This window comes from Nansenia antarctica (genome assembly GCF_963989245.1).
Source record: "Nansenia antarctica genome assembly, chromosome: 6".
Lineage (NCBI taxonomy): Eukaryota > Metazoa > Chordata > Actinopteri > Argentiniformes > Microstomatidae > Nansenia > Nansenia antarctica.
In genome coordinates, this window is record NC_137676.1 from 63,412,286 (window position 1) to 63,437,592 (window position 25,307).

Sequence of the window (25,307 nt, forward strand, 5' to 3'; positions counted from 1 at the left end):
TAGAGGATGGGGCTTAGCACGCAGCCCTGGGGGGACCCAGTGCTGAGTCTGAGGGCTGTGGAGGTGTGGGAGGGGAGTTCTGCTACTTTCTTCGGAAGCACTTGCTTTAGTTTGAGCTCTGCTATTTCAACAGTTAGGTGTCATAACAGGGCAGCTGAATTCAAGTTTGGTTTCTTGGATGAAATCCCGAAACTTTCCAGTCTTGTCGCCTCGGTCGGCAGCAGTGGCCTTTTTTGGGGCGGCATGATAGCTAGCTACTGAATGTTTTCTTCTCAATAATCGTGTTTTCACGTTCGCAAGCTCTCAACGATCATATTCTGCTGTTGCACAATATTCTACTGCGCCCCATAGTGTCTTGGTGGTAAATTGCAGGCAGTCAAAGGCATACTGTCATTCACAGGAGATTAATGGTGCGCGTAGTTATTTTGGAAAACGTGTTTATTTTAGAATATTTATCATATAAATAAATATAAATAATACTAATTACATTGACATTTTTGATCAAATAATGGTTGTGGTAATGTATTATTAGCGACCCCCACAGATGTATGATTTGACTGCTTTCATGGGAGCTCAGACCTTCCTTATGGGAGCTCAGCTCCCATTGGCTCCCACATAACTCGAACACTGCCAACCTGTATAATCAACCTGTATAATCAGGGCTGGTCCTTAACATTATCCTCCTCCAATGGAAAATAAAGAATGAATGTGGAAAAGAATAAATAAATATAGAAATGTATTTCGTTATACTGTGTGTATCCATTCATTTATTTGTTCATACATTCATTTATGTGTCTATATATGTATTGTTAAGTTTGACAGACTTGGTCCTCCATATGTTGAGGACGAAGTGAGTGGAGGATAGAGGAGATGGTGTGAAACAGTGATGATAACATGACATTAATATAACTCGTTTTAATTTTCCGGTGTTCATCACAAATACATGTTTGTTATTTGAGACATAAATCATATGTTTTCACCTTATAAAAAAGATCACATCAGGTCCAGTGATGACCTCTGATGTGAGCCAGTGTTTGATCTTGTAGTTTGAATATGTTAAGTGCTATTTGTGTACACAGTAGGCCTACCTGTAACATTTGACCCTTAACATAACAAAACAAAATGTATATCCCTGGTTGTGTTCATGTAAGGTTTTACATGTCATTAATAATACAACGATGGTTTAATCTGGATCAGAATAATAATAACAGATTCGTTATAATCCAAAATCAAATCAAGGTAGTTGATTTCCCCTACTACTCAAAATCTGCCAGATAGATCTGAGCCTGGATCGATATTTAAAAAAAAGAAAGAATTGAGATCATTCTGATCTAGATGAAATGTTTTGAAATACTGGGTCCAGGGACGTTTCGAAAATGTCAAATATTCAGTCAAATATGATTTGTATTGTAAGTGAAATCCTTGATACAAAGCCTGGATCTCCTGTTTCCTTCCTTACTTTTCCGGTACCACCGCGTCATAGGCTGTGTTCGGAATGGCATACTAGCATACTGCATACTAGCATACTCAATGAGTATATACTGCATACTGCCTTCTAAATTCATAATAAGTATGCGATTCTCTCATACTCAAATCTCGCATACTGTACAGTGTGAACGCACTGCATACTCAAAATCTACGTCATATCTAGTATGAGTAGTATGCTAGTATACCATTCCGAACACAGCCATACCAAGGGGGGCGGAGACTTGACGGCTACCCGAGGATTCCGTGTTCTCGCGATACCCAAAGTCCCACCGGGGTAGCTTTGGAGAACGCGGGTAGTGGTAGCTCTCCGCTAGCGAATGAATCGCTTGTGACCAAGCCTGTCTTTCATTAGAAACAAAAGGATCCTACGTTTACGCTGGTGGAAAGTTTCGGAAATCATCTCTGTTATCAAACGCCGGCACGTAGCCATCGAAGAAGCGGACGATCGGTTTAAATCGAGGTCGCAAATTCGGTTAAGAGAGAATGTCGGAAAGTGGAAACGGCGTGGAGCCGCGGGAAGAGACGAAGCCTGAAGTTGTAGCAACCCTCGGAGCGACGGAGGTGAGACGTCTTAATCGTGACGTTAGAATGATAAGGTTCTATCTCCGTTTAGGGCAGTTCAGAGATATTGAGCGTCAAAGTTTTTACATTCCATTACGTTCTGTGAGATGGAACCTTTGCATTTGACGAATTACTAACTCAAAAATGTCAACATTTTAAAAATAACACCACACAGGCATTAATAAACACCTAATGAATCAGATTATGTAAAAAACTAAATTTTGACCAAAATGGAGATAGAACCTTATAATTCTAACGTCACGAACTTTCACGACGCTTTGTTGAGTTCTGCTGCTGGGCTAATCAGCGTCTCTTTCCGACCCATCTTTTTTTTCTCCCGGGAGTGTAACAGTGTTGTGTGTCAGGCCAGCCCTGTGTTTCATAAGAGTTTAGCTGGCGCCAGTGCTAGTGAGCTAGCTACCGTTGGTGTTGTGATCCAGCTTAACCGGCCGACAACTCATCCTCATTCCTCACACTCATAGTTGTTGACTTGACACCTCTCTTTACCTCTGGAGTGATCACCCTACCCTGTTCAGGCCACACTAACTAACTAAACAGAGGGATCGATTAGCTCCCCTGACTCATCCTGTGTTACCATGATGCCAGACAAGACAAGTCACTCCAGCCCACTTTGCTGCCCTACTCCGGGCTTTGTTTTCATAACGGTGTTGCGCATTGCCATGGTGCGATGCTGATGGGGTTTACAAACTCAACGCCTGGTGGTTTTCCTGACCACCTAAGCATGGCCGTTACTATCGATCTCTTGCTGCTGTATTATATGCAGTTGATTAAGTAGCGCCAACAGTGCAACACCACTTCCCACAAACACACAATGTTGACTTTTTGCTTTGTCTCGTTTGCCACCAGACTAAAGATGACGCTTCAGAGGCCGGACAAGAGGAGTCCTCCGAGAGTGGACACGATGCCCAGGACGAGTCGTCATCATCCCAGACAGAGACTTTGGTAGCAGAGGCGCCTCCCTACGAGGAGAAAGTGGTAATGTCACCCTGCTACTCACTAGCTATCTCAGAGGGTCTTCATTTGCATTTGCGTCATTCTTGGACACCCCAAAACATCAGTCCTGAACACGTTCCTTTTTGTCCGAACGTGTTTTGTCTTTAGTTGATTTGAAAAGGCTGTTTTGTTTATTGTTTTTCTCTGTGTGCAGAAAACAGACCGGACCAACAGATTTGAGTACCTACTGAAGCAGACGGAGGTGTTTGCCCATTTCATCCAACCGGCAGCACAGAAGACGCCCACCTCCCCCCTCAAGATGAAACCCGGCCGTCCTCGTGTCAAGAAGGACGACAAACAGAACCTGCTTTCCGCTGGAGAGTGAGTATCCATAGCAAGACGACCCAGGGAATCGGCTAGTATCACATATGGGCACATTGGGTTTGTGTGTGGGACAATTGTCATGTTATTGCTGGTGGATTGTGGGTGATGGAGTTTCTCGCTCTCGTCAACAGTAACCGCCACCGCCGCACAGAGCAGGAGGAGGACGAGGAGCTTCTGAGCGAGAACAGCAAGGCCACCAACGTCTGCACTCGCTTCGACGACTCGCCCTCTTGTAAGCCCTCACATGTGTTTTTTTGTATTTCAGTGTTGCATCGAAGTTAAAGGTGAAAATCTGGCATAATACTAATTTTAACGAGCTGTATTCTTTCGACAGTCGTGAAATCGGGAACCATGAGAGACTACCAGGTCCGCGGTCTGAACTGGCTCATTTCACTGTACGAGAACGGAATCAACGGGATCTTGGCCGACGAAATGGTGTGTTGTTTTTCTTCTCCTATCCTGTTATAACTACCGTACTTGTTCAAACCGCTGTTGTTTATAAACGTACACCTGTGTGTGTGTCTGTTTGTGTACAGTGTATCTTGTGGTCTTCTGTGGCTCAGTTGGCAGAGCATTGCACTAACAACGCTTAGGTTGTGGGTTAAATTCCCGCTGGGACCATATATACTGAAAAGTGTATGCAATCACTGCAATCTCTCTCTTTGGATAAAAGCATCAGCTTCAGCTAAATGGCATATACGATCTCATACCCACCTTTTGTTCCACCTCAGGGTTTGGGTAAGACCCTGCAGACCATCTCCCTGCTGGGGTACATGAAGCACTACAGGAACATCTCCGGTCCCCACATGGTTCTGGTGCCCAAGTCCACCCTCTACAACTGGATGAACGAGTTCAAACGCTGGGTGCCCTCCCTGAAAGCCGTCTGCCTCATCGGAGACAGAGAAGAGAGGGTAAGCAGTCGCAGAATCATATTGTATGTAACTCTCCCGGTTGGTTGATAAAATCAAAAACAGCAGGACACATGGTCCTATTTAGTAATTCATATAGTTAAGCAATGTGAAAGTCTAGAGTCGTGAGACAGTAAAAGGCGTCTTTGTCCTGGCTCAACCCCCGTAGAGGAGGTGTTGGTGATTTGTGTAGAATCAGCCGTTTTCACACATCAGTGCATTGGGTTGGGCTGCGGATGTCTGCAGGCCTGTTCTTTGGTCTTGTGCCCACCCCGTACTTAAAGAATTTATGAATAAAGTCCCCCAAATTGTCAACATTGTGCAGTCTCAAGGGTGACTAAATGAAGCATCATCATTGATGCATTTTTTTGGTTAATAAAGTATTATTAACCAAAAATGTATTTTATTAATAAAAGATGATGCTTCATTTTGTAGCCAGTCAGTGTTTGTTGCTAAATAAATGGCATATACTTTAAATACTTGCCACTCGAGGTGATGAGTGTTCCGGAATTCTTTGGCAGTTGGTGAGTTAAAGGTCTGTTTCTCCGTCTCTCTCTCTCTCTCAGACGGCCATGATCAGGGACGTGCTGCTGCCAGGGGAGTGGGACGTGTGCGTCACCTCCTACGAGATGCTCATCATCGAGAAGGCCGTCTTCAAGAAGTTCAACTGGAGGTACCTGGTCATCGACGAGGCCCACAGGATCAAGAATGAGAAGTCAAAGGTCAGGGGTCTCCTCCATCGCTTTCGATCATCTATACCGTTATGTTTAGATGCCTACAATGCATTGGCCTATTGATGCACGTTAACGTTATGTACAAATCTTTTAATCTCTTGACATGCTATATTCGTTCACGCGGTAGACTCTCTTGGTTTGTTGATCATATTGTGTGTGTGTGTGTGTGTGATGTAGCTGTCTGAGATCGTCCGTGAGTTCAAGACCACCAACCGTCTGCTGCTGACCGGCACCCCCCTGCAGAACAACCTCCACGAGCTCTGGGCTCTCCTCAACTTCCTGCTTCCTGACGTGTTCAACTCCTCTGAGGTAAGAGTCACACTGCTGTCTCACCCACCCACAGCACAGGCTGCTGTCTCACCTCCCAACAGCACGGGCTGAGAAGCTCACCAAACATTATCCTTCTCCCCATCTGTTTACAATCTGAAGTCATTTGTTTTGTGTGTTGACTCATCTGACTCTCTTATTTTGAAGGACTTTGACTCCTGGTTCGACACCAACAACTGTCTGGGAGATCAGAAGCTGGTAGAACGTCTTCACACTGTAAGTGTCTGAAAAGAAAAGGGGCCCTGGAGGTGTTTCTTTGACATTTTGGATTTCTTCATTGTGATACACGGCTGTTACACTCTTTGTGTTAACCCGGACCCTTTGTGTCTGTGAAGGTACTGCGTCCGTTCCTTCTGCGTCGTATCAAAAACGAGGTGGAGAAGTCTCTGCTCCCTAAGAAAGAGATCAAGATGTACGTGGGTCTGAGCAAGATGCAGAGAGAGTGGTGAGTATCCCCATCCCGAGGGTGGTGTACATTCGGTTGCCGTGGCTACTCTCACGACATGGTCATATACAGAATCACGTTCTCCGATTTAGACTATTTGAATACATTCAGGGCCGGTTTCACAGACGAGGCGTAAGCCTAATCCTAGACTAAAAACCGTCTTCAATGGAGATTTTACAGGCTTAAGCCTTATCTGTGAAACCGGTCCTCAGTGTATTAATTTGCAGATATTGTCATGCATATATACCATATCCAGGGTTCTCCCTCGGGTTTTTGAACAAGATGGCGATGGATCGCATTATCCGACTGCATAAAACCGACTTGCATTTATTCATGTCCAAATCTATCCGAAATGATTTACAATTAGAGATTACAGAGACAGTCTCTCTGGAGTAAAGTAGTCTTAAATGCCTTCCTCAAGGGGCACACTAGTAGTGTAGTTCTCAACTCAAGACCGATCACCAGTCCTACTCACTATCCTCTTGGCCAGCCGACATCCTAAACCCGTATTCACCCAAATAACGTTTCTCCGTCTTCCCCTCTCTCCTCAGGTACACCAAGATCCTGATGAAGGACATAGACATCCTGAACTCGGCCGGTAAGATGGACAAGATGCGTCTGCTGAACGTCCTGATGCAGCTGAGGAAGTGCTGTAACCACCCGTACCTGTTTGACGGCGCCGAGCCCGGACCCCCCTACACCACCGACATCCACCTGGCGGTCAACAGCGGCAAGATGGCCGTCCTCGACAAGCTGCTGCCGAAGATGAAGGCAGACGGTGAGTTTGGGAATTGTAGTTTTTTTCCCTATTATTATTAATTCTTTTATTATGATTTATTTGAGTTGTTTTGGCTCAGTCAAGAGTTTAAGATGTCTTTTATTAGTATTTTCCTCTGTTTGAAATGTTTTAGGGCCAGCTTTTTACAACACAGAGTTATGAGAGTTATGAACTTTACAAAATCGTCGCAGGGGGGTTCATGTTGTAGCACCCACATAGGAAGGTAGATAGGTAGGCACTTCATTGATCGCCGCGGGGAAATGAAGATGTTTGTCGGTTGATTGACGACCCCTGTCTTCCCCTGACCCCCAGGCTCCCGCGTGCTGATCTTCAGTCAGATGACCAGGATGCTGGACATCCTGGAGGACTACTGTATGTGGAAGAACTACGGCTACTGCCGCCTGGATGGTCAGACGGCCCACGAGGAGAGACAGGTACGGCCCTCTGGTCCATGAGCCCGGCCCCAACATCTTGGCTGTTTCATCCACCTGGGGTGATGGTGCCTCAGTGATTTAGTTTGTTAATACTACCACTGGTTCTTATCAGGTGGTGTAACTGTATCCAGTTACAGAGTTTTTCTGAGTTTTTCCATGACCATGTGACTCTGGCCTCCAAGGGCCTAGATGTTTTTCCCGGTCGGGTCACGTGGTGAGGAAAAACTGAGGGCTCTACTATGTAAGTACACATCTTGCTGTGGGACAGAACTACATTTCCCGTGTCTCCTCGCTCCCTCAGATCTCCATCAATGCGTACAACGCGGACAACAGCTCCAAGTTCATCTTCATGTTGAGTACCAGGGCCGGAGGCCTGGGCATTAACCTGGCCACCGCTGACGTGGTCATCCTCTACGACTCTGACTGGAACCCTCAGGTCGACCTCCAGGCCATGGTCAGTAACACTGTGTGTGTGAGAGAGACTGTGTGTGTGTGTGTGTGTGTGTGTGTGTGTGGCACTCATTTTCAACAGCCATACCATCACCTTGCCTGGCAACTGTTCAATCAATTCTCACCTCATTGGTTGTTCTACCTGTCCCTCACAGGACCGAGCTCACAGGATTGGTCAGAAGAAGCAGGTGCGCGTGTTCCGCTTCATCACAGAGAACACGGTGGAGGAGAGGATCGTGGAGAGAGCAGAGATGAAGCTCCGTCTCGACTCCATCGTCATCCAGCAAGGTAACTGACCGGCTGGACACCCACCTCAGAGCCGCAATGGCACCTGGCATTGACATCTGGTCAATATGAACTCCTGAGGGAGTTATCAGATGGTGGCCATTTTGGATCTCCGATACTGCAGTTTCTAACCAACATTCTAACAACGACATAACAATAGAATTGGTTTTTATTGAATTGCAACTGACTGAGTTTCCCTTATCTGTCTGTCTGTCTGTCCTGTAGGAAGGTTAGTGGACCCCAACCTCGGCAAGTTGGGCAAGGACGAGATGCTGTCAATCATCCGCCACGGCGCCACCCACGTGTTCGCGTCCAAGGAGAGTGACATCACGGACGACGACATCGACGACATCCTGGAGAGAGGGGAGAGGAAGGTAGGAGACGAGGCGATGGAACGGAACTGGACGACCTGTGGTGACCTCGTACCCATAGAATCATAATAAGACACGGTGTATACGTTTAAAACATGTCACACAGGGATCCGACACAACAACAAACAACAAAGACCTCATTCAAATCAATGTTTGTTTTACACAGAATACAGCTGTAACGGTGCAATTAAATGCTTTGGTCAAGCTACATTAGCTCCTCAACAGAGCGATGAAGTATTAGTAATTACAATATCATACAACAATAATATTCATTTGTGGTCTTAAACCTGGTATTGTACTTTGTTTTGTACCAGGCAACATAAAAGCTATAATCCTACATAGGGATATCATGCGTGTACAGAGAGTTGATTGTGTGTGCACCCCCCCCCCCCCCCCCCCTCCCAGACCATCGAGTTGAAGGAGAAGATGTCTAACATGGGGGAGAGCTCCCTGAGGAACTTCACCATGGAGACGGAAGGCAGCGTGTACACCTTCGAAGGAGAGGACTACAGAGAGAAGAAGAAGGTAAACTTCGTCCACTTCCTGTTTAGCACCGTGCCTGAATACATCATCTGTTTACAGTTGTCTCTCATCGATGTCATTGTAGTGAGATCAGTCTTGTGTATTTTTTATTTATTTATTTTTACAATTATTGACGATTGCCTTCTTTTCACCAGGTGATCACAAACTGGATCGAGCCGCCCAAGAGAGAGAGGAAGGCCAACTACGCTGTGGACGCCTACTTCCGAGAGGCCCTGCGTGTCAGCGAGCCCAAAGCACCCAAGGTGAGTTAGGCCTCACTATTGCCCCCCTGGAGGCAGGAGGTATAACTACGTAGTTTTAGACCTCTCTCTCTAATACTGAAATCCTATCTTCTAATCCCTCTCCTGCCAGGCCCCTCGTCCCCCCAAACAACCCAACGTTCAGGACTTCCAGTTCTTCCCTCCGCGTCTGTTTGAGCTGTTGGAGAAGGAGATCCTGTTCTACAGGAAGACCATCGGCTACAAGGTACGTCTACGCGCTCCCTTTTACCCACCAACACCCCAGACCTAAACACACGTTACTATGACCTTTGGGTTCAGTGTCGAGAGGCACGGTGTGTTGTGTCGAGTGTTTGTTAGAAGGTGTGTTCCCCTCTCTCCAGGTCCCTCGTAACCCAGAGCAGTCCAACTCGGCCCAGCATCAGAAGGAGGAGCAGGCCAAGATCGACGAGGCTGACGCGCTAACGGAGGAGGAGCTGGAGGAGAAGGAGAACCTCCTCTCTCAGGTATTGGCTGGAACGAAGTTCGAAACGAATGTTTTAACGCTAGGCATGTCATCATTATCACCCTCACTCAACATAACATGAGTTTAAAGCATAGATGCAGCAAAGTTCAATGACTTTGATGCTTGTTGATGTTTCACTTATTCCTTGACTGTCACCTCGACTCAGGGCTTCACCATTTGGAACAAGCGGGATTTCAACCAGTTCATCAAAGCCAATGAGAAGTGGGGGCGGGACGACATCGAGAACATCGCCAGAGAGGTGGAGGGCAAGACCCCCGAGGAGGTCATGGAATATTCCGGTAAGGTTCCCCGTTCCCCCGTCTGCCTCTTACACTGCATTCCCAAAATGGAACTGTCAATGATTAATCTGTTGTGTGTGTGTGCGTGTGTGTGTGTGTGTGTGTGTGCGCTCCCCAACAGCTGTGTTCTGGGAGCGCTGCAACGAGCTGCAGGATATTGAGAAGATCATGGCTCAGATCGAGAGAGGAGAGGCCCGGATCCAGAGGAGGATCAGCATCAAGAAAGCACTGGACTCAAAGGTAAGATAGATAGATACATACTGTACATATTCTGGCTCTAAGCAGATCTATGGAGTTAGCTAAAAGTGATTTACTTGAATCAATGCAGTGGTGCACAAACAACACAGACATGCAAACATTTACACACATACAGCACCTCTGCCGATACACTTTATATACCAAGTTCAAACCAGAACCCACAAAGTTTATTCAAATGTGTGTGCGTATATCACGTCGTAAACCAACCAAACGTTTCCCGCCCTCGTCCAGATCGGCCGCTACAAGGCGCCGTTCCACCAGCTGCGTATCTCGTACGGCACCAACAAGGGGAAGAACTACACAGAGGAGGAGGACCGCTTTCTCATCTGCATGCTCCACAAGCTGGGCTTCGACAAGGAGAGCGTCTACGACGAGCTCCGCCAGTGCATCCGCAACTCTCCGCAGTTCCGCTTCGACTGGTTCCTCAAGTCCAGGACCGCCATGGTGAGTTGGACTGGACTGATTTTATTTTTTTGGTCTCGACACCAACTTCTTTTCAGTGTTTTTGCCCAACTGCTTAAATCTGTTGTAAACCGGGATAACGATTTAGGAGTCGATCGGTTTCAATAGATTGTGTGTGTGTCTTTGCTGTCAAAGGAAAACATCTTGTGAACATTAAAGAATTTGAAGTGTGTGTGTGTGTGTGTGTGTGTGTGTGTGTGTGTGTAGGAGCTCCAGAGGCGATGCAACACCCTGATCACACTGATCGAGAGAGAGAACATGGAGCTGGAGGAGAGAGAGAAGGCAGAGAAGAAGAAGAGAGGACCCCGGACGTCTTCTGTAAGCCTTCACACCATCATCCCCCAGTGTTTCCCCTACCATTGCCTTGGGGGGGCGGGCCGCCCGCCAACGGAACCACCCGCCCCCCCAAGAAAGAGGAATTATTACGGACATAAACGCCAAACATCTGACAAGCTAAAATATCCGCGTTTGTTAAACGCACCCAACCCGAATCTGGCAAGTGGCAAGCCCATAGGCTCGTTGGTAACATTAGTCCGCCAGTAGTCTCGCATAGCCAGACCTATCTCTCCACACTTCGGTTCGCACTGTGCCGCGCTGGAGAATAAAACAACATTGTGCGCGCGACGCGAGAGAGTTTTTGCCGGGTGAGATGTCTTCAGATAGAAAGTAAGCAAGTTGAAACGTTAGCAAATATAATTGCTGAGTGTTCTGATAGAGAAAGTTGGTTAAAATTGGTCGTTATTATTGTGACTAGAAAGTGTCTGACTGACACTTGACAATGACTATAATTACATTGTGTAAATAGTGTCAAAGAACTATCAAGCTAGCTAGCTAGCTCAGAGGTGATGAGATGAGCTAGTCTGCTGCACACTTGCCAGCTAAAGAGCTAACTGGATGCACTTTATTATTTTACTTAAATTAGATATACAATCTTTCTTATTCTGCTAGAATTGGGCTTCATGGTAATACCATAATGGCATATTTACAGTACATGGACAGTGGATTGAAGCATTTGAAATGTCTGTTTTTTATAGTATAGTTGGACATGTTTTTTTTTCTTCCAGGTGAGAGAGTGACTGCATTGCCCACAGCAATCCAAAATTCAATTATAATTATGTTATAAATTGATATGGATCAATTTATACCTCTTATAAGATTATAAATACTCTGGTTGTTATGTTTGCCTTTTGGTTGACAGCAAAATATGGAGGAGAGAGGAAGATAGGGAGGGAGAGAAGGAGAGAGAGCAGGAGAACCAGGTGAGAAAGTGGACAGGTAGTCAAGACCACATAAGTAAGTAGCCTTGAGAACCGATGGTTCTCGAGCCTAATGGCCCATAGGGAAGGACCCTATCTCCTGTTTCCGTAGCGTGAGGCGGCTTAATGTACAAGTTAGTACACCCCCTGGACATGACGCTGGTATGTCGCAGGGTCTTACCCCCTGGGTACCCCCCCTCCTCTATGCTCGTCAAGATCAACACCACACCATTTCATAACAATATCACAAAGAGGAAGATATAAACAAATACAGTTGTCCTATCGCATTACCTAATTATCATGACTTGACTGGAAAGTGACTTCCTTCTTTCTCACCCCCCTGTTCCTCCTCAGGCCCAGAAGCGCAAGACAGAGGGGACCCCAGACAGTAGAGGACGCAGGAAAAAGCTGAAATTGTAAGATGGAGGCTGGACACGAGCTGTCTGCCTGTCAGGTGGTGGTGGTGGAGGAGGAGGAGGAGGAGGAGGAGGAGGAGGAGGAGGAGGAGACGGAAGAGAGTGTCAGAAGCCTCCAGTATAGTAGTCGTAGCATCTGTGTTTGTTTCTTACGGGTCGTGATGATGATGACGATAATGTACTGTATAATAATAAAATAAAATAAACAGAGGACTGAACTGAACTGCTCTTCTCCTATAGCGTGTTGTTTCTAAAAGACTAGAAGGTTTTAGTGCTCTGTTTGGCAGACCTGACTTGTAGTGACACACCCAAATACTGCAGCTGTGCTGGTTTAGTTCTGTCTTATTTGTTTTCTACCCCTTTTTTACTAGTATTTGAGGTGAAATAAATGTATTTATGCCTGTTGATTGGTTGTGCCACATTCCATTGCTTGTAAACAATATGTAATCCTCCTTTTTTTTTATTTTACAAAAACCTTTGTTATTTTACTTTCCTACTTGGAGTAGAAAATGTCCTTTTGGAACATGTCACTAATAAAAGCTCCCCCTTTTTTTTTTAATAAATTGAAATTGAGTTTGTTTTGATTTGAAAATTAAGCAGTTATTCTCCCACAGAGCTGTTATCATGCACTTTTAGTGAAAGCTAGGATGAAATAAAATTTAAAAAATCAGAAAAGTACATTTGTATTTGGCAGTTAAAGTTGGAGTACATCAAACAATTGATTGAAATTATCACAAGATTGATAAGTTACCAATTTGATCTAAATTGGTCAGAGAAATGTCTGTCTTTACTAATTGGCACATATTAACTTATACTAGTCACTTGCATAAGAGTCACAATTTTCTGCTTGTAATTGCTGTTTCGGTACTTGATACACAGAACACAAAATGTTTTCAAGTTTCCCCAGGGTGTATTAATACCTGTGTGTTTGCACTGTTGACGGTAGATTTTAATGTCCTATACATGCAGGTATGTACACCGATAAGTTATTATAATATGCACATACATGTGATTTTAAACCACATTTTTCAAAGACCTGAAATAAAAATGTATAAAAACAAATTCTGAATGAATAGTTTACGCACTCGATTGACTAAAATGACAATATTACAATCCCTTTGAATAGCATCATTATCTATGCTGCAGTGGGTGGAGCATGCACTACTGAGGGCTTCTTAAAGCACAGCAGTGCATTATTTATCAATATTACAAAAATACATATTAATTTATCACATCAGCATTCGATAAAAGCCAGCCTTGACCAACACAACATTCGACCCATTTGGCTTGTCCTCCTCTCACCAAAAACAATAATAATTATAGTTAACACATTAAATGAACATGAATAAAAACACCATAACTAAACTAAAGGTAAACTAGTTTTCTCTTAAGAAAAAACAGAAAGAATACTCGCCTCTGCTTCTCACTATTGAGGGGAATTGGGTTGCCCTGTTGGCATTCCCCGTTACGTTCTATAGGCCCCACTGTTGCAGGAAGATTTCATCATTGGGATTTTCAGCAATGGCACTTGATAGCGTGGTGGGGAGGGATTCTGTACCTCTGCAACATGGCAACCCGGTGAGCAGGGCATCAGCACTTGGGGAACTTGGACTAATATTTCACACGTGATTCACAAATGACTGATGGTTGGAGCCCATGTTAAACCTACAGTGGGGCGTGCCACAGGAAAGAGTTCAAAACACTTAATTGGGAATCAGTGAGCCTCACACATTGACTCCGTCTCGGCCATCCATGCATGCTCTCATTTGATGCTTACGGGCCCCATACCCATCCATAGACATTGACCTCTAATGTCCAGGGAGCTGGCTGTCTTCAGTGCTTAGAGAGAGGGAGGTGGGTGGAGGGGGTTGGACTTGGACTTGGAAGGCACTGTGGTGCAGGTTGGAACTGTCAATGTCTCAGAGGGGGCGGGAGAGAAGGACCAGGGTTGAGGAGGGGGAGGGAAAGGTGGTAGGTGGGAGGGGAGGGGAGGGGAGGTGGTGCCTCTTAGACCTCGGAGCTGTCCCTCGTGCTCGCCGTCGGACTGCTGAAGCCCCTCCCACCGTAGGCGGAGCTTGACGAGGTGGCGTAGGGCGGGAACTGGTTCTTCTTCTCCTGGCGTCTCTTGCGTCTCAGCAGGAGGACGACCACGATGGCCACCAGGCAGACGAGGAGGACGAGACCCGCCAGACCCACCAGCATGGGCAGGGTGGAGGAGTCCACGGGCTCCCTGCCCGAGCTCCCCAGCAGGGGGCGCTCCAGGTGGCCCTCGCTGGCCAGGCGGTCGCGGCCCGGCGCCCAGGGCTGCCGCTGGCTCACCACGAGGCGGTCGGCGCGCTCCAGGGCGATGTGCTGGAGGTTGGTGCCGCGGTTGTTGTCGACGCCGATGTCTTGGACCACGTCCTGGGCCGGCCCGGGGGCGGCGCGGCGGCTGCGACCCAGGGAGGAGGTGCCGGCGTCGGGCTGGGGGTCGACGGAGGACAGGCTGTGGTGGAGGTAGTCCAGGCTGCGTTTGCCGATGTTGCGGTTGGCGTTGTCTCGGGAGCGGACGGTGTAGATGGTGTGGATGAACCACTCGCGACCAGCCGCCACCTGACACAGAGACAGACACAGAGGACTTGAGTGTCTTCATGAACACTTTGGCTGCAACATGTCAATGTGTTCTGTGAAACAACAAAGCCTTGAAAAAGGGTACCGTATCTTTGTGGTCTATTATAATCAGTTATCAACCAATATTTAACTCATAATTCAGGGAGTACCATCCATATTGCCATCCTGTTTACAGGTCAGCATTTAAATTGAGTATATATATACTGAGTGAAAGTGAGCATCTTTACCATGAATAAAGCTAAATGATGACAGTAGGACTACAAAAGGGAAGGTGAAATACATGAGGACACAGTAGTGATATCGGGAGGAGAGGGGGTTTGAAGGGGGAAAACTTCAATTCTGCCCTAATCTTCAAATGACCCTTCCCCTAATGGGCCAAATGGCTGTGATCTGTCACAAGGTCTCAAGACTGTGGTAATGCGGTGGTGTTATTTGAATAGACTAAATAGGATGCGGTCTCATTGGTTCTCCTTCAAACAGCTCCTAATTTAAATACTGTGGTTGAAGGGGGATAGAAAAGCCGAACGCAGGGGATACGTCTTTCTCTTTTGTTTCACACTTCAACAACCACAGTATTTCAACTTCAAAATAGGTCAACTTCTAAGGTGACCCACAGCCACAGCCACGTGTGAGCAGCCATGGGGAGAGAGTGAGATATTGGACCTGGAAGAGTGGCGAGGAGGAGAGGGTGAAGCCGTCTGAGCCAGACTGTCGGACCAGAGGCAGGGCTCCAGGGGTGTCGGCGGCCAGCGTGGCCCCGAACACCACGTCTCCGAACGCTGTGGCCTGGGTCTCTGGCTGGGCCTTGTCCTGGAGGACGCACACACACATCAGACACATCATCAGACCATAGAAACACAGAGCATAGCATAGCATAACATAGCATAGCATAGAATAGAATAGAATAGAATAGAATAGAATAGCCTAGCATAGAATAGCATTGTATAGTATTAAGGTTGCTCTCGTATTTTGGGCTAGGTTAATACACAGGACACTCCCTTGTCCCGTATATTCATCCAATCACAGGCCCCCTAATGCGTAGGTATAGCGTAAATGTGCCAATTCCTGCAAACCCCCCACCCCGTGCAGGGGGAAGGCCATCTTTTGTCCCATATTTGGTAATCATTAATCCTAGTGGCGATCCTATATAGTATTGAATTAGGTTAACATGACCTATATTATACTGATAACAGTTTCAGTGTGGATCACAGTGGATAGTAGAGATGTGCGTCCACCAAGGTTTGTTGTTAATGGTTGTTTACCAGGATCTTGAAGCGGTACAGCAGTGAGGGGGCGTCGGCCAGGCAACCAAACTCCTTGGCGGTGGGGTTGTACTTGGGGACGTAGCCGTCGGCGCCCGTACACAGGAACACCTTCTCAATGCTGCAGGAGAAGGACTCTCCCAGGTTCTGAACGGGGTCCACCATCACACGCCCGAAGATGGAGGAACCTGGGGCGAGGGAGGAGGGAGAGGAAGGAAGGAGGAGAGGAGGGTGAACGAGGTTCAAAGGTTCAAAGGGTACAGTGCAACGACACTCCCCAGATCAACACTTCACTGCTCATTACTGTGGGGTAGTGGTGGCCTAGGGGATAGTGAGTTTGTTGGTGTTCAGAAGGTCCTGAGTTCAAATCCCACCTGGGAACACCACCACCACCAGTGTGCCCTTGAGTAAGGCACTTAGCCCAGGCACTTACTCCAGGGAGACTGTTCCTGTAATCTCTAATCGCAAGAAGCTTTGCTAAATGGTAAACATGTCAAATTTTAATTATTAATATCAATATCATCCACTTGCCATAGTGGGTCGTCACATTGAGTTAAAAAACAACAACTAGCCTATCAAAAGGAAAGACTAGTCCACTAGTGTTTGTGCTGGCTGTAGTAGCTCCTAGTGTCCACCGGGGGGCGGTGTAGTACCTTCTGAGAAGGCGGCGTCGGATCCCTCTCCGAAGCCCATGGAGCCGTCGGACAGCCACAGCTCTCTCTTGGACAGCAGGAACATCTGAGTGTTCAGGCTGAACTCTGCTGCCACCGGGTCACTCACCTGGCACACACAAGGACCAACGGTTTAACTCACCAACTGACTGATCATTCAGGAACACTCACCACCTAGAGCGGCAAATGTTTTACTGTATGTGGTATTTATTTACCTAGCAGCAATAATTTGATTGGCTACAAATTGAACCATCATCATTTATGCATTTCTGCCGAAGTCACCCGTGGCACTCTAGAATGTTGACAATTTGGGCGACTTTATTCACCCTCTGCACTAAATGAGTTAAACAGGGGACAATGGCAATTCCTTTGTTATAGAATAATATGGTTCTTGTCAATGTTGTTGGACGACACTCAGGATGTTTAGTTTCTAAAGAGGTAATTTATTTCCGCTGGGTATCCCTTTAGAAGGTGGTGAGACACAGAGGACCACTGGTACTGACCTGCTGGAAGCGGATGTCCATGTCGAAGGTGAGGGGCTCTCGTGGGTGGCACACGGGGGGGATGGTGAACTCTGAGTTAGGAGAGGCGCTGCAGGGGATCATCTTCACTGTGTAGGTGCCTGAGTAGTCGCGCACCTAAGGCCAGCACAGTAACAGAATATCAACACCACGTTCATCACCGCACAGCATCATCAGCGATGGACAATATACCACTGTATACCGATACGTTGAAACATTATTAAAACAGGGGTCACTGCTAAATTCTCCATCACATCCTTGACCACCACAGAGCAGGAAGATTCGGGACAGTCAGAAATACTGCTGTTGATCGATTTAACTGGAGGAAATACTGTGTATCATTCGAATTGGAATGGAATGGCTGTGGTGAGAGTGTTCTACTATTATTAGTGGCCTGTTATATCGAGTGGGACTACCCCACTCCAAAAATAACCGTTAAAAGTTATGAAGTTAGTTAGTGACTCACAGCGAAGTCAGACACGAAGCTCCACTGCTGCATGGGCTGGTTGTAGGTGGGCTCGGTCCTGACCAGGGCCAGGGTGAAGGTCAGCCCAGGGTGGTCCGCACACATCACCATGGACGACAGGGACGTTCCTGGTAGAATACACGCACACGCACACACATTAAACATCTGTATAGCCTCATACACACACATAAACATATCTTTGTTGCCTCATATGTACAGTATCTCTATGAAATCTGCTTCTTTTAAATGTGTCTGCTGTGGAAATACTATCTGAACACAAACTACTGAGCCTTTACCACTACTGTATGTACAGACATGGCATTCCGTTTTAGGAGTTGTAGCTGTTTTGTTTTTGTCTGACAGTCAAAGTAGTAAGGTCATATGGACATTTGACGGAGCGACCCCTGGTGCTTTCACACAGGACGGAGCGACCCCTATCCACTGTGATCCACACTGCTTTACACACGACGGAGCCCCTCACGTGGGACTCTGGAAATAGGAGAGATGGGATCTGGGTCACAGTTGCAACCCAATAGGAGGGCTGGCTATAGCATGAACCTACCGGATGGGTTTAGTGTGTGTATGCGTGTGTGTGTGTGTGCGCGGGTTTGTGTGTGTGTGTGTGTGTGTGTGTGTGTGTGTGTGTGTGTGTGTGCATGTGTGTGTGTGTGAGTTCTTCTCCCATACCTGGGTGGAACATGACAAACTGTCCTCTGAAGCGAGCCTCGGTCTTGAAGTTGACCACCAGACGGCCCTCCTCGTTGATCCTCATGCTGGTGGGGTACATGGCTCCTACAGGGACACAGTCACACGGTTAGTCTGCACCCTACACACCAGCTGTCACAGGAAACACGCTATTTTAACTCATTCAGTGCTGTGGGTGAATAAAGTCGCCCAAATTGTTAACCACCAAAAATGCATAATGTATGATTCTTCATTTTGGAGTCAATCAAAGTATTGTTGCTAGGTAGATACTACATAAAACTCTAGGCACTCTAGGTGAGGGTTCTGGAATTGTTTGGCAGTTGGTGAGTTAAGGTAAGGAGTAAAATGCTTTACCAGTAATGATATTACAACAATACCCGTGTTGTTGGAATATTAAGTTATGCCACAACTAAGTTACCTTTTAACTCACCTCTTACATATTGATAATAAGTAATACGTAGCATCTATACTACAGTAAATCACACTAGTAGCTATATCCAGTTGTCCGACTATATTATGAGTAGCCTTTTGTAGGATCAGCACAGTGGTGAGATTAGGTTAGGTTAGGTTGTCGGTTTGTTCCCCGTTGGGACCATATATGATGGTATGATCAGATGTATGCAATTGGCATATAATATAAGCACAGCAGACTGAGGGAGCGTTGGGCTGGCGTTGTACCTTGCAGCTCGGCCTCAGGTGGACTGCCGATGCCGTCCTGCCACAAGATGGCGGTGTCGTACACGAAGGTGAGCTTGAGTTCCGACTGCAGGTCGAAGTGCTGCCAGCCTCCCACGGCCACGGGCGAGTGGAAGACGTAGGACACGTAGAGAGGCACGCGCAGCGTCACGTAGGACTGGACCAGGTTCAGCACCTAGAGGTGGGACCGGACAGAGACACAGGGTCAGAGGTCACGACGGCCTGGATCAGGATCAGTGTCTAGTAGTAGTCGAAACACGGTCAGGGTAGTGCGTGTGTGTGTGTGTGTCTGCATGCGTGTGTGTGTGTGTCTGCATGTGTGTGTGTGCATACATGCGTGTGTGTGTGTGTGTCATGCATCGTTACCTGTCCGTCCGTGCCTACGGTCCCCCCGCAGGTGCTGAGCAGCTCAGACATGTCGTAGTAGCTGTTGAACTCCCACAGACACGCCTCCAGGTTCAGGTTGCGGTAGAAGCGCAGGGAGTTGGTGGTGCGCAGGGCGGGGCTGTACTGGTAGGGGGACGTCTCGCCGATGATCTCGGGGTTCTTGGTGGCGTCGGTGATGAAGCCGTGGCTCGTCTGGATCTCGTTGAAGTCCAGCAGGTTGGAGCAGCGGTGGTTGCCCACGCGCGTGCCGTCGGGGCTCAGGGTCAGCTCGAAGTTGGACAGCGGCCGGGTGGAGATGACCGGCAGCATGCCTGAGAGGAGGGAGAGGGTGTCCGTCAATCGACCAATCAACCAACCAATCAATCAATCAATCAACCAATCAATTCAATGTATTTGTATGGAGATTTGGGATGAAGTGGGATTTTTCACAAACATGTTTTTTATGGCTTTACAGTGGCCCAATCTTTCAAAGAGCAGGCAGCAGCCATCGCCGTACGACTTAACCGTCTTGTAATACTCTGATGACGTGTCGCCCATAACAACTGACCTCGAGTCAGCTAACTCTATTGCCCCGACCCCTGTCCTTATCCAACGTGAGCTCCGTTATTAAACTGTCTCCAGACCAGTTAGTCAGGAGATTAAGAGGGTGTCTGTGTGACTGCCACTCACCGTCCATGTGGGGCATGGTGACGGTCAGTTTGATGAGATTAGGGAAGTCTGGGTCGTCAGGTCCTGTGTAGCGGATCTTAGCGGAGAACGGCTCAGCGCCAACGGTGCCGGCCACACGAGGCTGACACAGACCTGGAGGGAGGGAGGGAGGGAGGGAGGGAGGGAGAAAAAGAGAGAGAGAGAGAGAGAGAGAGATCACATTACAATCCATACCCCAGCACGACTGGATGTTAGAATAGTGGATAGTGTATATAGCCTTTATTTATGTAAACCAGCTCTTTTCCCTTCTTGTTTTTAGTATTTTTTTCCTAGCACCAGGGGAGCCCCCCTCCCAAATTTCGTTGTATGGTACCTGTACTATATCAATGACAATAAAGACCATTCATTCATTCATTCATTCATAGAAACAAAGAGAACAAAGAGAACATTTTCTTTATATCAGTCCAATCTTTTTACAGGAGAGGAGGCGAGGTTCTAAAGTGCATACATATTGCTTGGTCACGTCTGATACACTGTTAGACATATGGGTTTGTTGGCACTCACAAAAATACAGAATAAAAAAATGTCTCCGATTCTGGAGTAGCCTGAAGTTTCCCATGGGAATTATAATTTTTTCGTTCTATTCTCAAGTCATTTCCCTTCCGCTCCACTCACCCTCCTCCTTGCTGACGATGACGATGGGACTGGACAGCTCCAGACCGGCGTCTCCGTTGGCGTTGAAGGCCCGGGCGGCGCACTGGACCCTGGAGCCGGCCTGGTAGTAGATGGAGTCCAGGGTGATGGACTTGGTGTTGGTGAAGAAGGTGTTGGTGTCCACCTCCCTCATGGGGCTGGTGACGCCGTCCGACCCGCTGGGGGCGCTGACGAGCCAGCGGTACTGGGTCAGCGTGTCGTTGATGTTCTCCACCGTGCAGATGGAGCCCGTCTTATCAAAGTCGTGGTACTTGGGGTTGCAGGCCTGGAGGGGCGGATGGAGGAGTTGGAAGAGGAGGAGGAGGAGGAGGAGGAGGAGGAGGAGAGAGGAGGAGGTCAGGGAGAATAGGTTTAGTTTTTGACAAGGTTGGTTACAAGTGGATACGTTCTGAGATCTATGTTGAGTAGCCTCGATGTTCGACAATGCTGAATCTGAGCAGGCATGCACTGTTCTAAACGCTATCATTCTAAAAGCTCTCATTCTAAAAGCTCTCATTCTAAATGCTCTCATTCTAAACACTCTCATTCTAAAAGCTCTCATTCTAAATGCTCTCATTCTAAAAGCTCTCATTCTAAATGCTCTCATTCTAAATGCTCTCATAAAGTCAGAATCTACCTTCCTTCCTTCTAACTGCAACGTTTGCAAGATAAGTGCTATACAAATAGAAGTTATTATTATTATTATTATTATTATTATAGAAATACTTTCCATTCACTACCTCAGAAACAGGTTTGGAAGCAACAAAATTATACCTTCCCCAGATGAACGCTGTTTTACGAACAAGATGAAAGTGAAAGCAGACTTCGCTCTACCCTGGAAACATCTGGTTAATAGGTGTGTGTATGTCTGTGTGTGTCTAGGTGTGTGTGTGTGTCTTGGCCCGGCCCAGCCCACTCACCGTCACACACACGATGGGGTACCCGGTGGGGGGGTGGGGGCTGTCCTTGACGCGGGCCGTGTCGTCGTACATGAGGAGGGACACCACGTGGGGCACGGCGGGGAAGGTGACGTCGGCGACGCTGTCCATCTCCTCGATGTACACGATGGCCTTGTTCATCTGGGAGACACAGGGAGGGAGAAGGAGGGGGTTATAACAAGTCCAGGGACGGACAGAGACTACAAAACGGCCCTGGACTATCAATCAACCAAGGGCGTTTATTTGATATTTTTCTGGTCTAGGCCTTTGTCTTTCTTTACCATCGGCCCCGCAGCCCATAGATCGACAGGCCCACAGGGAACTCACAATATAAGATATGTGACAGCAGCTGGTGAAAGCGGGAACAGGTTGGCAACCAATCAACATTTTCAGATTTTTATTCAGAAAAACATTGTTGAAAATCGATGACACATTTGGCCGGTTGCCGAATTGTTCCCGCTTTCACCTCTGCTGTCACATATCATTGATTTGATGTCACACAGAGTGCACCCATTGCACCTATCTTCCTTGAACACCAGGGTTGAATATGAATCGACTTATCAAGGCACAATCCTTTTTTTTATAAATAATTAAAATAATCATCATACAATCTTGGCACAACACAGACAGGCCAAGCAGAAGTACTCGTCATGATAGAGTAAACCGTAAAGGAAGCTGAATTGAAGTGAGAGCAGGCACCTCTGGTATGCACCTCTATTTCCATCAGGTCAGTATGTGTGTGTGTAGCCTACAGTACAGTACATGGATAGAATGCCACATAGCTGTGTGTATAGGTCAGTCGGTGTGCTCTGGGAGACATTCCCATGGACTCCAAGGGGAAAGGCTTTTTATAAGACAGCTCTGGGTCCGCTGACAGTGGCACAGCAGCTGCTGCCTGGCTATTTTAACCTGGGCAGGCAGGGCGCATGCTCACGTGTGTGTGTGTGTGTGTTTGTGTGTTTGTGTGTGTGTACCCTCACATCTTGAAGGGTATTTATGAAGAGTGTGGGTATTTATGTGGGGTATTTATGAAGTGTGTGTGTGTGTGTGTGTGTGTGTGTGGCCTCTGTCTCACCTGTATCTCAGCGACCATGTACTCGTCAGGCTTCATGTGGACGGTGAAGGCCTCCCTCATCTCCCTCTGACCATCGTACAGGATCTGCACCTCCACAAAGTGCTCTGTCTCTCCCTCCTTGAACTCCACATCTGAAAGATGACACACACACACACGTTTTGGTGTGAATGGTGAACACAGAACTCAAAGTGTTAAAGGGATATTTCCACTGCCTTTGGCTTTTTGCTTTGTAAATCGTTACGCCATACGCTGTATGACATAGACCCTTATCTAGTGAACATGTTGTATTGAGCCCCACCACCCCCTTCCTCCCCTCTCCCTGTCTCCTGTCCCCTTCCTGTCTCCCCCCTCCTCACCCTCAGACAGCGGGTTGTAGTCCTCTCCGGAGGTGGCTGAGCCGTCCTTGGTGTGGACCCTGACCAGGGCCACCTTGGAGGTGTCTCCCAGGCGCAGGACGGGGATCTTCACCACCGCCGTCTGCCCCTTCACCTGGGGCTCACGCACGCTGTACTTGATCTCAGAGAAACGGATGATGGGCTCTGAGGAGAGACACAGCAGTTAGAAGAAGAATCTTGAATCTTTTCTATCTTTTCTATCTATATTTTTATGCTAAAATTGTGTTTGTTTTTTATCAAGGATATACTCACAATATTGTTTTTCAATGTGAAATGTTCACATTTCACCAAAAGGTGAAATGTTCACATTTCTTTAAACTCAAGTATAAACTCAGATACAGCATGAAAATACTTGACCGGTCTCTGTCAGACTTGATTATCTAAACATTTACAGGTGCAGTTATTGCACAGGTGTACAGTTAATTAATCAGGCCTGCTGTGCTTTACTACTGTGCTTTATTATTTTCTATTACGCATGCTATTCTTTATGCTTCCTTTATTCTTAAAAAAAAAAAAAAAAAACTGTGCATATTCAAGGAAATCTGCCATTTTCTTTTAGGAATAGAGCCCCACCTAGCTTGCTGGATGACACAAGGCAGTATTCCATATGCAGCAGGGGAGGCTGGTGAATGTTGAAATCAGAGGATGGGCTCAATGTAATCCATGGAATGAAATGAGGAAGAGTATCATGTTTGATACCGTTCCTCATTCAATTCCATGTGTTACAATGAGCCCGTCCTCCGATTTCTACCTCCACCTGCCTCCCCTGTCCCATATCCATGCACGCCATAGATCTAACCATATCTCCATCTTCCGACACTTACTGTCTTTCCCGTCCGTGACGGTGACCACCGCCTCCTTCTGCTCCCCGATGGAGGCACCGAAGGGGGACTTGCTCTTGGGCGACCCCAGCAGCAGACGGAACTCCTCGTCGTCCTCATAGAGAGTGTCATCCACCAGGTTCACCACGCATTCCTTCTCACTCTCCCCTGTACACAGAGAGAGGAGAGACATGGAGTCAATACGGAGATCAGGCAGTTCTGTAATAATCTTTTTATTACGGACAATTCAGAACATTTTAAACATTTTTTCTTGATTGTGTTTTATGATGTTGGAATTGTGTATGTGTATTATGTATGATTGTAAACTGTTGTGTATGCAGGGCTCCCTTGTAAAAGAGACCGTGGTCTCAATGGGACTCCCTGCTAAAGAAAAAAAGGTTAAATAAAAACATGAGGGAGAATCATGTAGACGTGTGATGTTAGACAGAGCTATTGAAATCATCAGGGCTGAGGGGTTGGTACCGGGGAAGGATAACACAAGTTGCTAGGGGCTACATGACAGGTCAGGGTGTGTTGTAGACACAGGAGAAGAGAGAGCCTGAGAGATAAGGAGTGGAGAAAAGGAGTCATCTGATTAGGAGAGAGAGAGAGAGAGAGAGAGAGAGAGAGAGAGAGAGAGAGAGAGAGAGAGAGAGAGAGAGAGAGAGAGAGAGAGAGAGAGAGAGAGCAAGAGAGAGGAAAAGCGAGGAAGAGAAAGAGGGAGATATGCGGAGAGACAGATGTTACCAGGCAGGAAGGTGATGAGGGATCCGTCCGTGTTGGGCCTCTCGTCGTAGTCCATCATGACCTGGGCGGTGCCCTGGCGGGTGTAGCAGCGCACCGTGGACGTGTGGCTGATGTCTCCACTACGGTACACCACCACCTTCACCTCCCCGTCGGCCTCATCCACCACGTAGCTGGCAGACTTGAACTGCACCTTGGGCACTGAAACAGCAGACAGACCACAGCAGATTTAAACTGGGCTCAAAAGGCAGCGAAAAGGACCACCATAGGTTTTAACTGGGCTCAAAAGGCACTGAAAATGACCACCACAGATTTAAACCGGGCTCAAAAGGGAACAGAATACTGATCTGTCCATGGTAGCTTAATATCAGGGATATCGCTCAATTTCTCAATGTGAAATAGCTGCTGAACATAGTGCCTTGATGGTTAAATACACTCTCTGAAATCATGATGATTCAATGAAATCCTTAGACAGTTTAGGCAGCATCATACAAATCTTAAACCGTAACTAAATAAACCAAATTGACAGTGTGTGCGTGTGTCTGTGTGCGTGTGTGCGTGCGGTGTGCATGTGTGTGTGTCTGTGAGGATGACTCACG

The 25,307-nt window shown here is 47.1% G+C and overlaps 2 protein-coding genes across 2 annotated transcripts in view; one reads left to right on the plus strand and one right to left on the minus strand.

Moving 5' to 3' along the window:
• The first annotated feature begins 1,958 nt into the window (after nucleotides 1-1,958).
• On the plus strand, nucleotides 1,959-12,110 carry smarca5 (SNF2 related chromatin remodeling ATPase 5). The gene is made up of 24 exons (XM_080535094.1): nucleotides 1,959-2,049; nucleotides 2,917-3,045; nucleotides 3,218-3,384; nucleotides 3,519-3,619; nucleotides 3,722-3,822; nucleotides 4,119-4,298; nucleotides 4,862-5,017; nucleotides 5,207-5,338; nucleotides 5,504-5,572; nucleotides 5,692-5,801; nucleotides 6,353-6,579; nucleotides 6,892-7,013; nucleotides 7,315-7,467; nucleotides 7,619-7,751; nucleotides 7,974-8,122; nucleotides 8,525-8,644; nucleotides 8,797-8,904; nucleotides 9,014-9,127; nucleotides 9,264-9,386; nucleotides 9,552-9,684; nucleotides 9,806-9,924; nucleotides 10,174-10,386; nucleotides 10,612-10,722; nucleotides 12,015-12,110. The coding sequence occupies exons 1-24, from the start codon at nucleotides 1,972-1,974 to the stop codon at nucleotides 12,078-12,080; spliced, it is 3,114 nt and encodes a 1,037-aa protein (XP_080391220.1). The 5' UTR covers nucleotides 1,959-1,971; the 3' UTR covers nucleotides 12,081-12,110.
• A 1,973-nt stretch (nucleotides 12,111-14,083) lies between these two features.
• frem3 (Fras1 related extracellular matrix 3) overlaps nucleotides 14,084-25,307 on the minus strand; it is a gene marked incomplete at both ends in the record, with an annotated part of 42,103 nt that continues 30,879 nt past the window's right edge. Inside the window, 17 exons of the mRNA XM_080534749.1 lie at nucleotides 14,084-14,668; nucleotides 15,350-15,496; nucleotides 15,949-16,136; nucleotides 16,602-16,728; nucleotides 17,123-17,257; nucleotides 17,607-17,734; nucleotides 18,294-18,398; nucleotides 18,990-19,182; nucleotides 19,374-19,705; nucleotides 20,064-20,195; nucleotides 20,718-21,021; nucleotides 21,656-21,814; nucleotides 22,749-22,879; nucleotides 23,105-23,287; nucleotides 23,968-24,132; nucleotides 24,712-24,909; nucleotide 25,307. The exon at nucleotide 25,307 is cut by the window's right edge and continues 209 nt beyond it. Coding sequence (XP_080390875.1) covers nucleotides 14,084-14,668; nucleotides 15,350-15,496; nucleotides 15,949-16,136; nucleotides 16,602-16,728; nucleotides 17,123-17,257; nucleotides 17,607-17,734; nucleotides 18,294-18,398; nucleotides 18,990-19,182; nucleotides 19,374-19,705; nucleotides 20,064-20,195; nucleotides 20,718-21,021; nucleotides 21,656-21,814; nucleotides 22,749-22,879; nucleotides 23,105-23,287; nucleotides 23,968-24,132; nucleotides 24,712-24,909; nucleotide 25,307 — 3,213 coding nt within the window. The remainder of the gene's footprint in view (nucleotides 14,669-15,349; nucleotides 15,497-15,948; nucleotides 16,137-16,601; nucleotides 16,729-17,122; nucleotides 17,258-17,606; nucleotides 17,735-18,293; nucleotides 18,399-18,989; nucleotides 19,183-19,373; nucleotides 19,706-20,063; nucleotides 20,196-20,717; nucleotides 21,022-21,655; nucleotides 21,815-22,748; nucleotides 22,880-23,104; nucleotides 23,288-23,967; nucleotides 24,133-24,711; nucleotides 24,910-25,306) is intronic.

Bases quoted from the DNA above. Each gene is read 5' to 3' on its own strand.
- smarca5 (XM_080535094.1), top strand. From the start codon at position 1,972: ATGTCGGAAAGTGGAAACGGCGTGGAGCCGCGGGAAGAGACGAAGCCT. The intron at 5,573-5,691 runs GTAAGTGTCTGA...GTGTCTGTGAAG, and splicing joins TGGTAGAACGTCTTCACACT to GTACTGCGTCCGTTCCTTCT. The intron at 8,123-8,524 runs GTAGGAGACGAG...CCCCCCTCCCAG, and splicing joins TGGAGAGAGGGGAGAGGAAG to ACCATCGAGTTGAAGGAGAA.